The following is a 14,693-nucleotide window of genomic DNA, read 5'->3' as shown; positions in this document are numbered from 1 at the left end:
TTCAAACCATGTATTCCGTCTTCAGGTGCGTATTAAATTGTATGTCCAAAACGACGCATAATGGAGGTTATAATGTGTTAGACTAGTGCGTCCGGACCTTTTTCAGTTATGTATCCTTTGTGAATTCACATTTTAAAATGTACCTGACGATGGGATACATTTTCTGAAGCCGGATTGTTTTTCATTTTTAGAAATAAATAGTTTTTACAGCTGTGGCGGATTTTATTATTGATGAGGAATAAAAGTAATGGATGTCCTGTCAAGAAAAAATTTCGGTTTAGTTTCCTTGTACTTCGATTTGCTATCAATACTAGACGACTTACATTGTCTTATTCCTTTCTTTCCCTGAACATGTTTCCAGTTCTCCTTTTGTCCATCAACTGAAACATTTCATTCGTTATCCACAGTTCCTTCACAGTCATCTTTCGTAAGCCTATAATTGTCTGTCCAGCTCCTGTGGTTATCATTTTTAGAGATGTCCGGTCTCCTCAATTGAACTACCTACTGCGGTATTCATCACCTCAGTATCTACAGCCTATCGAACTTTGAAGGCACACCATCGTTCCTCAGTACCTCAGCCTCCTACTTCTTCGTGCCTTCACTCTTGCTGATGATTCTTTTAACTTCAGCCTACTCTATATCATCACTAAAGTGAAACAGAAATCTACATCCGCTCCCAGGTAAACCTTACAATCCAGTATCTGATCGTGGAATATCTGTTTCAATATGATGTAATGCAGCTGGCACCTTCCACAATCTCCTGGCGTTTTCCGAGTGTACCTCCCCCTCTTGTGACTTTTGAAATTTAAATGCGAACATTTTAGGTTAGGCTTTACCGTGACTGTTACTGATGTTACATGGAACAACAACTTTACTGTTACAAGTCACTGTTTATTTATCTCCAAGACGCGTTTCAAAGGTTTAAACCTCCATCATCAGGTGGATTTACATTTGTTAGTATGACATTTCTGTGTGTGTTGTGTTACGATTTTTTGGAGGAATTTGTGGCAATCTCCTCCAAATATTCGTAACATAACTGCACACAGTACACAATGCTGTGAAACGTGTTCGTATCTTTCCTCATTTAACGTTTTCTCAGACGCAATAAATGTAACGTCGCAAAGTACCAAAAGCACCCCCATACCGTAATTCTTTGTCCTCCGAGCTTCACTGTTGGCACTACATATCCTAACAAGTAATGTTCTTCAGGCATTAACCAAACGCATATCCTTTCACTGGATTGCCACGGGGTATAATATGACTCATCGCTCCAGATCACTGGTTTCCAGTCGTTCATTGTCCATTGGCGCCGGTCTTAACACCGCCTCAAGCATCGGTTAGCACTGACTGTAGAAACGTGTGGCTTGTGAGCAACTGCTTGAACATTGCACCCTACTCTTTTTAACAATCTACACACCGTCACTGTGATAACTGGACTGTTGGTAGCGATTTGGAACGCACGGGTGATTCCCGCCGCTGATTTCATGCGATTATTTAAAACCTCCGTCCCCAATGCCCGACGGTCCGTATCCGTAAATCCGTTAGTTCCTTCTGATCTTGACTATCTGTTCTTGTTGCTGTGCGTGTCCACTTCACAATCACATCACGAACAGTCAACCTGGGCTGCTTTTGAAGAGTTGAAACGTCCCAGATGGGTATGTTACTAAATGAGAAGTCCACGTTGAATGTCAATGAGCGCCCCTGAGCAATCCATTCTGCAGTCACTGCTTCTGTACCAACTACACTGGCGGGTAGGTGTCTCGTGACACGTACTGGCGAGTTCCGCGTTTTATTGTAGGTCAGGATACATTTGACCAGACTGTGAGAAATTGACAGATAGATGTAGCGGAATGTGAGACCAGGCATTCCTCTGGAGTACTTCCACAAGTATCATTTTTTCTAAAAGTTTGTAATTTTTAGCAACGTTTAAGAGTGTCTCATTCAGGCACGATGAAAGTTTCTTACACAAAATGAGATTTATAGGACTGTAAATATGATGTGGCTAATCTAATGAAAATACAGATGCAGGACAAATCTTAGCAGACTGCAGTAGAAATGGATGCACTCCTACTGTTGATCATTTTGCTGCTGCACCTTTGAGACTTTCCAGTTTCTGCTGAATGGCCTTTCAGAACTGTCACAGTGAACATCAATGATAATCATCTGAGTCAGTGGTGCCAGACAGTTTTCTCTGGTATGGCCGCAGGTACTCGATATTCACCTGCATATTCTGTAGTCTAATGAATGTTGCGTGGAAGCTATGCTCGTTTTGCCTCAAAGTCCCGACGAAGTAACGTCCAGGAATTTGACCCTGAGGTTATCTTCAGTAGAATGGGAATATTACTGTTTTTAAATCTTTCTACTAGAAAGATACGAATTGTTTTGAGTCGAATAAATACAAGTAAAATATTAACTTATTTTGTGAACTACCACCAATTCATCAGAGGGTCGTAATAGATAGTTACTATGGTGTTTATTAATTAAATTCCTGTAGCTGGTGTACCAAATTCATTACATTTATCCGGACTAATGTGTGTTACTTTAATAAGTTTGTTTGCAGCTTGCTGCACTTAAATACACTTTTTCCAAACATGAAATGCACTCTAAGACAAAAAAGAACGCACCAGAAGGAATTATCCGTAATGGACGGATGTCGGTAGATATGATGTACAAGTATGTACAAGTGATTACAATTTCAGAGGAACTGAATATTTTACTGAAGAGAAAGAGCTTTAAGAAATTGATCATATCAATAACTCGTTGGTTCACCAGTTATTCGGCTTGAAATTGATTGACACAGTTGCTGGATGTCCTCTTGAGGAATATCTTGCCAAATTCTGCCCAAGTGGCACGTTAGATCATCAGAATCCCGAGCTGGTTTGCAGACGTTCTCCATAATCCTCCAAACGTTCTCAGCTGGAGAGAGATCCGACGACCCTGCTGGCTAAGGTGGGGTTTGACAAGCAGAAAGATAAGCAGTAGAAAATCCCACCGTGTGCAGGTGGGCCTTATCTAGCCGAAATGGAAGCCCAGGATGGCCTGCCGTGAGGGGTAACAAAACGGGGAGTAAACTATGGTCGACGTACCACTGTGCTATAAGGGCAGAGCGGATGAAAATCAAAGGCGTCCTGCTATGAGAAGAAATGGCAGCTCAGACCACTCCTGGTTTTCGGACCGTAGGATGGGTAACAGGCTGGCATCCCAACGTGACTGGGGCGTCCCAGTCATGACTTCGCTGATCATCGGGGCTCAGTTTGATGCAGGACCCGTCACTGAAGAGAATTCTACTTCAGTCAATGAGATTCCAGGCCGAAGACGTGTCTGGAGATGCTGTAGACAGCGGAAACTGATTGTCGCCCGGCATACTGCCCCAAAACTAGGAATCTTTTGATAGCAGCACCACCTGAGTTGTCACTCGCACCCCCCGGCACACTTACAGCATCGGTGATATTATATGTCCCGTTTTGTTGCCCTTCGTGGCAAGCCATCCTGGGCTTATAGAATTGCAGGATAATGGCTGCCAGCTCACGACGAGAATTTCTACTCGTCTTGGGGCATGGCGAATTCTACTTTGACCCGCAAGATCGCCGTGTCTCTTCCCGTTTGGAGCATGATTGGCTCGAGATTTTTACGATCTAGTAGGCCCATTCGACAGAACTTGGCACAATATCAACTAGGAGGACATCGGTCTGTCAATTAATTAGAAGCCGAATAACTGGTGGACCAACGCGTTAGTAACTTGCTCAGTTAGTGAAGCTCTTTCTCTTGAGTAAGTCATCGAATTTTTCTGAAATTGTAATGATTTGTTTGTCTGTGTACGTGCAGCGCATCTGCCGATTTCCGACTCATTCGGATAATTCCTCTGTGGTGCGCCTATTTTTGTCTTAGAGTGTGTAATAAAAATAAATAAGCTCCTTAAAATTCAGCGCTATCTGTATATAAACGAAATGCCTAAAGCTGCCTTACGAAAACGACACTATTTAAAATAGCTTCTCCCAGTGGTACTAGGAAAGTTTTCTCCACGATATGCAAAAATGAGAGACTTTATACGAAGTATGTCTGAGAGGGGTGACAGCGTTGATTATTGCTTTGAGCTGTAGTTTGCCGCTGTGGCCAGTCGACTGTACTCGTAATGAGTGTGAGGACTCGTTATTAAGTCCAAGCCGGCCGAAGTGGCCGTGCGGTTAAAGGCGCTGCAGTCTGGAACCGCAAGACCGCTACGGTAGCAGGTTCGAATCCTGCCTCGGGCATGGATGTTTGTGATGTCCTTAGGTTAGTTAGGTTTAACTAGTTCTAAGTTCTAGGGGACTAATGACCTCAGCAGTTGAGTCCCATAGTGCTCAGAGCCATATTAAGTCCAATGGAGCAGCGAACGCACATAAAGTTTCCTTACCGGAATGGAAAAACGTTCGCAGAGACCCATGAGTTGATGCTGTCGCCATACGAAACATATTTCTGAAGGAAAATATTTCAGCGACTGGCTCCAGTTACAGCAGAATACATAGAAAGTTGTTACTGATGAGTCACGTCCGAATCAACAGCCAGCAATCACAATCATAGTTAACATCAAACAGCAGCTAAGGGTTTTGCCGAAAATACTTCAATATTGTTGTTGAAGGATTTAGCATTGACCCAGTACTAACCATATTATTCATAAATATTTGACTGTGGAGAAATTGGTTGACGGGCATGTCGCTGATACACGTGCCTGAGAACCTACTTTTTCTGCGAACTACCAGGATAGTTGCTGCCAGTTCAACGTGCTAAAGGGTGAGCCACTATAACGTATCGAGATCACCAATGTCAGCATCACATTCCAACTGGTATAACTTCATTACTTAGTTTTGATAAATGAAGGTTTTGCTGAAAATTTTCAGCAATTTTATAAACTTGAATGAAGTATTTGTTGCCAGTGCAGATTACTCGAAAAGTGAAGAAAAATGTTCAGTACAGTTTTTTGTGGTATCGTTTGTCCAATGAATTAGCAAAATTATCAGCATGTCAGTTTCTTTGCTGTGATGAAGTTACTTAAATTCCTAGATATGAAATAGCTCAAGAGAATTTCCTGAGTATGTTATTTAAATAATTTCCTCTCGTACCTGGGCCACCAGGATATAAGCTGAGGGGACCGACGTACGAAAACTGGTAGTAGTAGACCGGCTGCGAGGATAAGCGAGACATGCTCCTGATAGCGGCGTCCACTCCCTCCACGAAGAAGAGGTGCGAATCAAACTGCGAAACATAATGAAAGCATCATAAACATTGTTGTGAAGTCAATAAACACACAGGCAATCTTCTTATTCGAGTGTAACTAATCGAACGATATACAGAATATGCGCACAAATGAAATGTAAATTTTGTATAGATTTTTCAAGAACATAGAAAAAAAAATTAAATGTTTTTTTCCCTGTCGCTGGAAAGGATTGGATGCTACTTTTAACATTAATTGCGGAATAGAAGTTTGGCTAATGGGAGGTGAACTCAGAATGTAAGCCGCAAATGTGTTTTTCTGTCAGACCAGCATTACGAAAACTGTAACATAAACATTACGAATGACGTCAGTATTCTCTACCAGGACTGAGTCACAATATTTTACTTTTCGTATGGCTCTGTGATTGCTTCATGACTGTCAGTAGGCATTTTTGCGGCTTTTGCTTCCAATGCGGCACACCCAACCACTGCTTAAGCCACTATTAAGAGAGACTGGTTCTCTGGAACTTTCGGCCATCTCTGTTCCTCGCGTCGGTGGTCAAACACGTGTGTTGGCAATTTTGGTCACTAGTAGATATCTAACCAACCAATCGTCCAAATGTGCCCCAATATTTCGCTATGATCTAGGATTTAAGCTAGTCTTATTCTTTTTTTTTTTTTTTTAATTCTGGCTTTCAGGAGGTACCCGTTCAGTCATCTCAACAGAGGAAGCACGATACGATAGCCTGTTACGACAATGCAGAAGATTCATGATGACCAAACTATACCCCGATACGAAGTTACATAGGCTTAGACTCTCCCTGTAACGCCATGTAGGCGATTTGCGTGTCAGTTAAAATGATACGAAGACAAGGACAACACAACACCTAGTTTCCAAGCGGAGGAAATCACCGACCCGGTCGGGCATCGAACCAGGGCCCCTTCAGCACGTTATCTGCCGCGCTGACCCCGCGTACTGATATACGATAGCATTTTCGATCGCAGGATGGTAACGCGACCTGCACGCTATTGCTTCTCCTCCTCTTTGGGCCAAATATCGAACATGAACATATTTCTATCATCGACTTTTATATCGGCTAAAACCACTCCGTGAGTGTCCTTAATTACTCTTAAACTGGGAAAAACTGCATTGTATATCTAGTATGTAATCATGACAGTTGCCGCATATCGACTTTACGTGTCTAGCCCAGGTAATGCTTTAAACGAAGAATGCGTGGCTTACAGTCAGGTGTGGAAGTTCAAATCTAATGTGATTGTGGCGCCTTGTGAATCAATGGCACTGCTAATTTTAACTAGGAGCTTATCATATTCACTCACAGCGCTGAGCGAAGCCTCTTCCAGACCTTTTCACCAGACAAACGGTCGTCAGTGGAAACCTAATCAGTCATATCCGGATTAGATGTTACCTATGTTAGCCAACAGTGAAGTTTTACATTAAGCGCATAGGACTGTTTCTCAATAATCTTCCGTGCTAGTAGTGATCTGCTTTCACATTAGACAAAACCTAAAATCGGATAACTTACGTGTGCGATAAAAAACCATATTTGCCATGTGAATTTATGGAGGATAGTCCTACAAGTAAACCTACCCAACGGACACAATTCCATTTTGCACAGCTGTCAATATACTGTAGAGCACACTAAAATATGCGACACATATTCCTTTATAAGTGGCAATACGACCTTTAAGGGGGTGAAATAACCCCCTAAAAACCGAGTTTGATATTTCTGAACGAATAACGTCCAAATGGCACCAGATGTACAAAAACAGCTTCAAATGAGAGTTCTTTCGTTTTTGATGTACGTTACAACTGTGCACCTAGCTTTGTCGAAAGGTCATTTTTTTTCGAAATCACCTCCCTACCTCTCCGCTATTTTGTTTTTAATTTGGACATTTGGCTAATGGCAATATGTACAGCGTTGTTAATGCCAAATTCAATCATATATGATGAAGTGGTATTCAAAGATGCATTTGTCAAAAATAAGCCAGAAATATTTCTACAGCACAGTGTGCTGCCCCCAATGTGTGTCCTCTTCAATGCGAAATGTCATGTTGGGTTGTCTGATAAGTCTTTCCGTGATAAATACATTCTAAATGTGCATGCTATACACATTTTTCTGTACATATTCTACTCACATTGTTCTGTATATATTCATTTTTCTTAATTTCATAAAATATAAAGTATCATGTATTGGATTCGGGCTTTTTGTTCTCATTTCATGTAAATCTTTTTTTTTTTCGAGTTGTAACCTTTCCAGTTTTAATTATGTTATATTTGAAATTGTTTAAGCATTATTGTGCCAACATTATTGTAAATCTGTACAATAATGAAGAAACACAGAACTGTTCGTGTCAAAAATACTGAATGCACTCTGATTTTGTGCGCGAAGCACATAGGACAACTGCAGTTTCAGGATAACAGTTTGTAAATTAAAAGTGAAAGGAGTCGCACATTCAGGTGGTTTCTGTTCAGTATAACCACTCTCGTACCATGGATATTTAAAATGGTTGACAAGAAAACTGTGAATGAGGTATTTAATTTTTAGAATGTTATTCCTTAAATCCTAGTTAACACCCTAACCATATAATAACGTCTGAAAAAATTTTCAAGAAATTTTTCCACAGCCGCAATGCATATACATCTAATGCCTGAATCATACCGGCGTTCCGACAGGAATCGTTGAAATATTACATGTTTAGTAACGATGTAAAATATTTTTTCGTTTTGTCCGGTTCATGACTCTAAAGACAAGACAGGTTTTTCACTCGTGTTGGGTACATAAACATGTTCAAACGATTTCCTTACCAGCTTTGCTGCCAATTCACAGGATGTAGAAGCGAACATTGGGATATTACCTGCTTTGTATACATCTTTTTTAACTTGCCAGGTTTCTCTTTCAAAATTATGAGCAAGGGAGACATTAAATATCCGCTTGCAGGTATCATGGGTTGTATCATGTAATTATGTTTTACAGCATTCAGGAATTGTGCTGGAATTTCAACTCTGGATGTACATCTGAAGTGTAATGTTCGTCCTGCATGCACTGAAACGTGATGGTCAGAATAATACTCATTACCTTCTCCAACTAATACAGTTTTCGATTTCACAGTGTCCTCATTTCTTCTTTATTCGCTGTTTGCGACTGAGTAATGACTTTATTGGTTTCCCTTGAAGCAATCCTGTGTCTTAGTCTAAAATTATGAATTCGTTTTTAGGAAGCCTTGAACAAACGTTGTGATGAATTACCATCATCCCTTCATCAAGCCTGTCTCTTTGTCTCCAGATCATGTATCGCTATTGATTTGTCCATGGCAATCCGAAATTTGTCTAATACTATACTTGGAAATACCTAATAAATTTTCATTTCGCGTCCCAAGTGCATCAATTTGTGCTTCACGTTTACTGTGATCTCTTTTTGTTATCTTTGTGTTCCCAACTGCAAATTTGTTTTTACCAGATAGTCAAACGGTAACACGTTTTTGTTTCTATTCAAGATCTACCGCACCTTCGTTTTTTTTTTTCAACTTTGTGCATAGTAAATACAAAACGATAAACACATATACAAATACGCACGTGCACACACACACACACACACACACACACACACACACACACACACACACACACACACAAACTGACCACCTGTTTAATAGCTTATTTGTCCGTTTGTCTAAAGAAATACGTCACTGATTCTGCGTATCAGGGATCCGACAGTTTGTTGGTAGGTTTATGGAGATATAGGGCGTTAGACCCCAACGCAAAGGTCACGTAATTCGTGTAAATATCGGACCGCTCATTTGCGTACGTGGAGATGGCTTCCGATAGCGACCCATATGGGTTTAATTGGCTTTACAACAGACGAATTTCGTCACCAAAACATCAGCGTTAGTTCTTTACAATGCTCCTCAAACCACTATAGCATTATTCTAGCTCCGAGCCATGGATAAATGTACAGCTGAAAGATGAATTCGCCGACGGGGAAGACATCAAGTACGAAGGGATGCAAAGGCTTCGCAGCTGCCAGCGTGTCTTCGATTACTACCACACGCCCCATGCAAGCTCAGGAGAATGTCTCCCATAGCACAATATTGCGCCCAGCAGCCTGCGTCCGTGGAGCGCTGCACCTTTCGAGCCGTCGTTTGTGGAGACGACGGCGTTTGTGGAGACGACCAGCGACCTAATGTAGCAAAAATGTGATTCACCCGAAGAGCCGACAAGTTTGATCGACGGTCGAGCCCCCATGGTACTGTGTTCACTGCAATCCTAACTGACGAAGTCACAGAGTCAACATGTAAACACGTAGGGGTGGGGTGGTTTGCTGCGGAGCTCCATGTTCAACAATGTACGATGAACGGCGAGCTCCGAAAAGTTATGCGTGCATTAGCATTGTGCTCTTTCGTCAGAGATGCCACAGATCATCATCTGTGCTCCTTTATAGAGCAGAAAAACATCCGAACACCAGAGTCGTAGACGTCCAACCATTTAGCGCCGTGCTAGTTCCACTGTCGTCCTACTTTTTTCGTTAGATGCTCACGAGAGTAGCACCTGAAGTTTCGACCAGCTTCGCCGTTGTCTGGATACTCTTTAGACTCTGCATTATAATATACTGCCTTTGCAAAGTCGCTTATCCCAGTGGATTTCCCTATTTGCAGCCCATATCTTCGCTACGGTGATCCACCGTCCATGCTTGCTCCGCTTACATACTTCTGAAGCTACGTCACGGCCCGCAACGCCACCAAGCGGCACCCAACGTCGCGGTGGATATTGGTCATAATGTTTTAGCTTATCAGTGTATATGAACAATAAAATATTCACTCTTGAAGATGTGATCCGAGAGAAACAGCAGACTGCACGTCCAAAATACGACGCATCGGCATCACAATCATTCAACACCGTTTGACCCTAACAACACTTTGTTTCTTCATTATTGTACTGATTTACAGTAACGTTACAACAGTAATACACAAACAGTTTCAGAGGTTTCCAGAATGAGATTTTCACACTGCAGCGGAGTGAGCGCTGATATGAAACTTCCTGGCAGATTAAAACTGTGTGGCCGACCGAGACTCGAACTCGTGACCTTTGCCTTTCGCGGGAAAGTGCTCTACCATCTGAGCCACCGAAGCACGACTGACGCCTGGTACTCACAGCTTCACTTCTGCCAGTATCTCGTCTCCTACCTTCCAAACTTTACAGAAGCTCTCATGCGATACTGGCAGAAGTAAAGCTGTGAGTACCGGGCGTGAGTCGTGCTTCGGTAGCTCAGATGGTAGGGCACTTGCCCGCTAAAGGCAAAGGTCCCGAGTTCGAGTCTCGGTCGGGCACACAGTTTTAATCTGCCAGGAAGTTTCAGTTTCAGAGGTAACACAATTAAATGTGAAAAGGCTTGAACTTGAAAAAAAAAAAATACACGACATTACAACAGAAAACACGAATCCAGTACAAGATATTTTGTATTTCACAACATTAAAAGAAAAAAGAACAGTTGTGGAACAATATGCGTAGAATATATATTTATAATAAATTTATCAGGGAAGGACTTATTAAACAACCCAGCATGACAATTAGCAATGAAGAGACACACATCGGGCACGCACACAGCAATATAGGTATATTTCTAGATTATTTCGGACAAATATTCTGGAATACCGCTTCATCATATGAGACTGAATATATTATTAATGATGCCACACATTTTGCTATTAGTCAAATGTCTAAATGGAGACCTAAATAGTGGAGAGAGAATTTCGAAAAACGAACCCCGTGACGAAACACAGCCGGCCGCTGTGGTCGGGCGGTTCTAGGCGCTTCAGTCCGGAACCGCGCGCCTCCTACGGTCATTTTGGTGCACCATTGTAATTAACTTACAAAGTATAGAACTTTTATTTGAATTTTGTTATACCTGTTATCGTTTCAACGTTGCTCATTCAGAAATGTTAAACTCAGTTTTTTAACGACTGTATGGTCATGTATAAAAGATTATGTGTCTTATTTTGCTCCACACTAGAACCTATTAAAAGCCGATCGCTATCGAAGGGTATCCCTTGAGTAGGTTTATTCGGTAAAATCGTGCTGTTGACTATGTAGGAATGGTATAACAATCACGAAACCGTTGAACTCCTAAAATATGTGTTCGACTTGCGGGAAAACTAGACTGTTCGTTTAAGCATCACCTTGGGTTTAACAAATGTTATAGAAGTGTCAGGGAAGCACTGAGAGCTACAAATGCAGGAATCAACAAAATACTGGCGAGGCCTTGGTGGACAAAAGGGAGGGTCACATGGTAGTGAACATCACATAGACGACTAGCTATTCTTAATTACAGAAAGACTGAGGCAGAGACTATGACCAACGTGATTTGCACATAGGACTATGAGTTACTGTCTAACGGCAGGTGCGTTACGAGCAAAAGAGCTGCTCTCTAGACTTTCGAAAGCGATGGATCACTATACAATATGTACGTCGCCGATAATGTCGAGAAACACAAAATAGATATGTTTAGTGACGAGGACTGAATTTGCCCTTGCAATCGAGACAATCTGTTGCGATTGCACTGTCGACAAGAAAACCACCCAATTACTGGACTGCATCGAGCAGTTCCACGTAGGAATAAACCTGAGGAGAGAATGGAGCCATGCCGTAGAACGAGAGTCCACGTAAGTTGCTTAATGAGGAAACAGTGAATGTTGTAAAATACATCTTGAGTATCAAACAGTCTGTTCAACTGACATTCCTCCACGAGGATAACGCTCCTGTACAGACTACATACTTCCCTTCGTTCGTCATATACACTGATTGGCACTATCATCAGACGTCACTGCCATTGAGATTACGTAGGACGTGATACGGTAGCGTCTAGTTCAGTGCCGTTACCACAAAGTTCAGCGTAGAATTTTGACAACAGCTGAAAGTAATCAAAGATTCTCCGTTATGTCTACATCTAAAGATACATCTATAATGCGCAAATACCTTATGTGGCGGAGGATACTTGGTGTAACACACACACTTTCTGCCGTTGTGTTTCATTCGGAAATGGTGTGTGGGAGGAAGAAATCACTATGTTTTTATCTTCATACATGTTAGACCAGGAGATATGTTTCCTGACTCTTCTAAGAATGTACGCCCATGGGAATTTATTATCGCTATACCACTTCATGATGCAAAAAGGGTCTCATATAGCTTCTGCCTGTGGAGTTGCACGAGCATCTACGTGACACTTTCGTGCTTCTAAACGAACCCCGTGACGAAACACAGCCGGCCTCTGTGGCCGAGCGGTTCTAGGCGCTTCAGTCCAGAACTGCGCGCCTCCTACGGTCACAGGTTCGAATCCTGCCTCGGGTATGGAGGTTTAAGTGGTTCAAAGTGTAGGGGACTGATGACCTCAGATGTTAAGTCCCATAGTGCTTACAGGCATTTCAATCAATTTTTGACGAAACACACTGCTCTTCTTCGGATTTCCTCTATTTCTTCTATCAGTGCTATCTGGCAACGATTCTGGAGTAAGGAGTACACAAGTATATGCTATGTTGGACGAGAATAGCTTGTGTCTTTCCTACGATTATATTTTTATGGAGTCCTTTCACTCTAAATAGTTCCACTCATATCCCAGGTATTTACTGGATGAAACTCCTTCACTCGATTGTTCGGCAATAGCGTAATCAAACAATAAAGAGTCTTTCGTCTAATTATGCCTAATACGTAAGATTTACTTTTGTATGTAGGCTACGCTTTTTAATGGATGAAAACTGACTCACGCGTTTCGATATTACATCATTGTCAAAGGCTACAAAGAAGTGTGTACAAGGTATCATAAATATGTTGTGGTTACAATAACGTGACAATGAATCTGCTGAAAGTTTTGGAGAATTCTAACCAAATTTTTAAAAATATAAGAACCATCATGCTAAAATACTGCTGACAATACTGTCTGTGGGTACATTGTGCTTCGTCATATGCTGTGTACCACAACCAAGTGTAGACAGATCGTAATGTTATGTGGTCTTCATTAGAGTCGGTTACAAGAGGGCGCTATTGTAGTGATATGTCTGCCAGCTTCGTATAGACTTGTTTATAGAAAGTTCAAAAATTGATGAAGTAATCATCAGATTAATAAATTGCATTATAAAACGCTCAAGTGGGGCTACGACACAAACCGTCAGAGGGCTTTGCTTATGGAAAATTTATAAGTAGAGTTGTAACATAAACCGATATACCGAGCGAGATGGCGCAGTGGTTAACACACTGGACTCGCGTTCGTGGGAACGACGGTTAAAACTCGCGTGCGGCCACCCTGATTTAGGTTCTCCGTGGCTTCCCTAAATCGCTTTAGGCAAATGCCGTGATGGTTCCTTCAAAACAGCATGGCTGACTTCATTTCTCATCCTTCCCTAACCCGATGAGACCGATGACCTCGCTGTTTGGTCACCTCCCCCAAATCAACCAACCTACCAACAAACTGATAGGTGGTATTGCTTATAATCTCGAAATTCTGCATGAAAAATGTAAAGCTCATATTTCTCAGTCAAACATATTTAGAAAAGAATGTGACAGACAGCAAAAGCAAGAAGTGCAGTGATGAAATAAGTAAAATACTTTACAGTGTTCTTTAACAGATGTATGTAATAGTATACTTCTTCATATACCGCACGTGGGTGTAGTGCATATACAAACTTGGTAACTTTTCTTACGAAATGTATACGGCCATACCTTCATAGTAAATACTGACTACTATATGTAGTTCGTCATAGACAGCATTATGAATCTATCTGAATTACATAAAATTCATTAATTAACATCACAAGTTTGCATGTATACCAGTGGCTACGCAATTAATCCCAATGGCCCCCACATAACCACATCCAGCACGCTCCAATTCTGAGAATGTGATGGAGATGCTAGTGTGCCCTAAGGACCCAGATCTCCAGAGAGCCTCAGAACCAATGGATACAACACCACAAGCACTCAAACGGTGGCAGCAGGTGACCCTGTAGCGTAAACTGCTTCCTCGGTCTCTTTATGCCCTTCCAATACACTGAAAGCTGAATCCTCTGTTGGAACTGTGGCGGTTTTTTCCAACACCTGGCTGAGTTACGACAACTCTTAAGCACGTCACCTGCTTTCTGTACTGCCCTTCAGGAAACCTTAGTCTCCAGCAATGTGGACTCCTGCACTTCGCGGCTGTTTGAGATATTACAAGAACCGTACTGACTATAACAGGAAGTCAGGTGGAATATGTGTGTAAGTCCTGACTCAGTATGTAGTGAATCAGTGCTTCTCGAAACAACTTTACGGGCTGTAGCTGTCAGGGCAAGGACAACACAGGATCTTACTGTATGCAGTGTCTGTCTTCCCAAAGATGGTGAAGTACCTCAAAATGTATTGGTTGCACTTGTTTCTCAGTTCTCCCACCTCTCCTTATTCTGGGTGATTTCAATGCCCATAACTCTCTGTGGGGTGAAACTGTGAGCACTGGCCACAGCAA

At 41.8% G+C, this 14,693-nt stretch overlaps 1 protein-coding gene across 1 annotated transcript in view; it reads right to left on the bottom strand.

Annotated features, from left to right (window-relative positions):
* The window catches only part of LOC124594359 (venom carboxylesterase-6-like), a 94,744-nt gene that overhangs the window by 18,421 nt on the left and 61,630 nt on the right, over positions 1-14,693 (bottom strand). The window contains exon 9 of the mRNA XM_047132727.1: positions 5,100-5,232. Coding sequence (XP_046988683.1) covers positions 5,100-5,232 — 133 coding nt within the window. The remainder of the gene's footprint in view (positions 1-5,099; positions 5,233-14,693) is intronic.

The sequence above is a fragment of the Schistocerca americana genome, chromosome 2 (genome assembly GCF_021461395.2).
Source record: "Schistocerca americana isolate TAMUIC-IGC-003095 chromosome 2, iqSchAmer2.1, whole genome shotgun sequence".
In the NCBI taxonomy this organism is placed as follows: Eukaryota; Metazoa; Arthropoda; class Insecta; order Orthoptera; family Acrididae; genus Schistocerca; species Schistocerca americana.
This window is presented reverse-complemented; position numbering and strand designations above follow the sequence as displayed.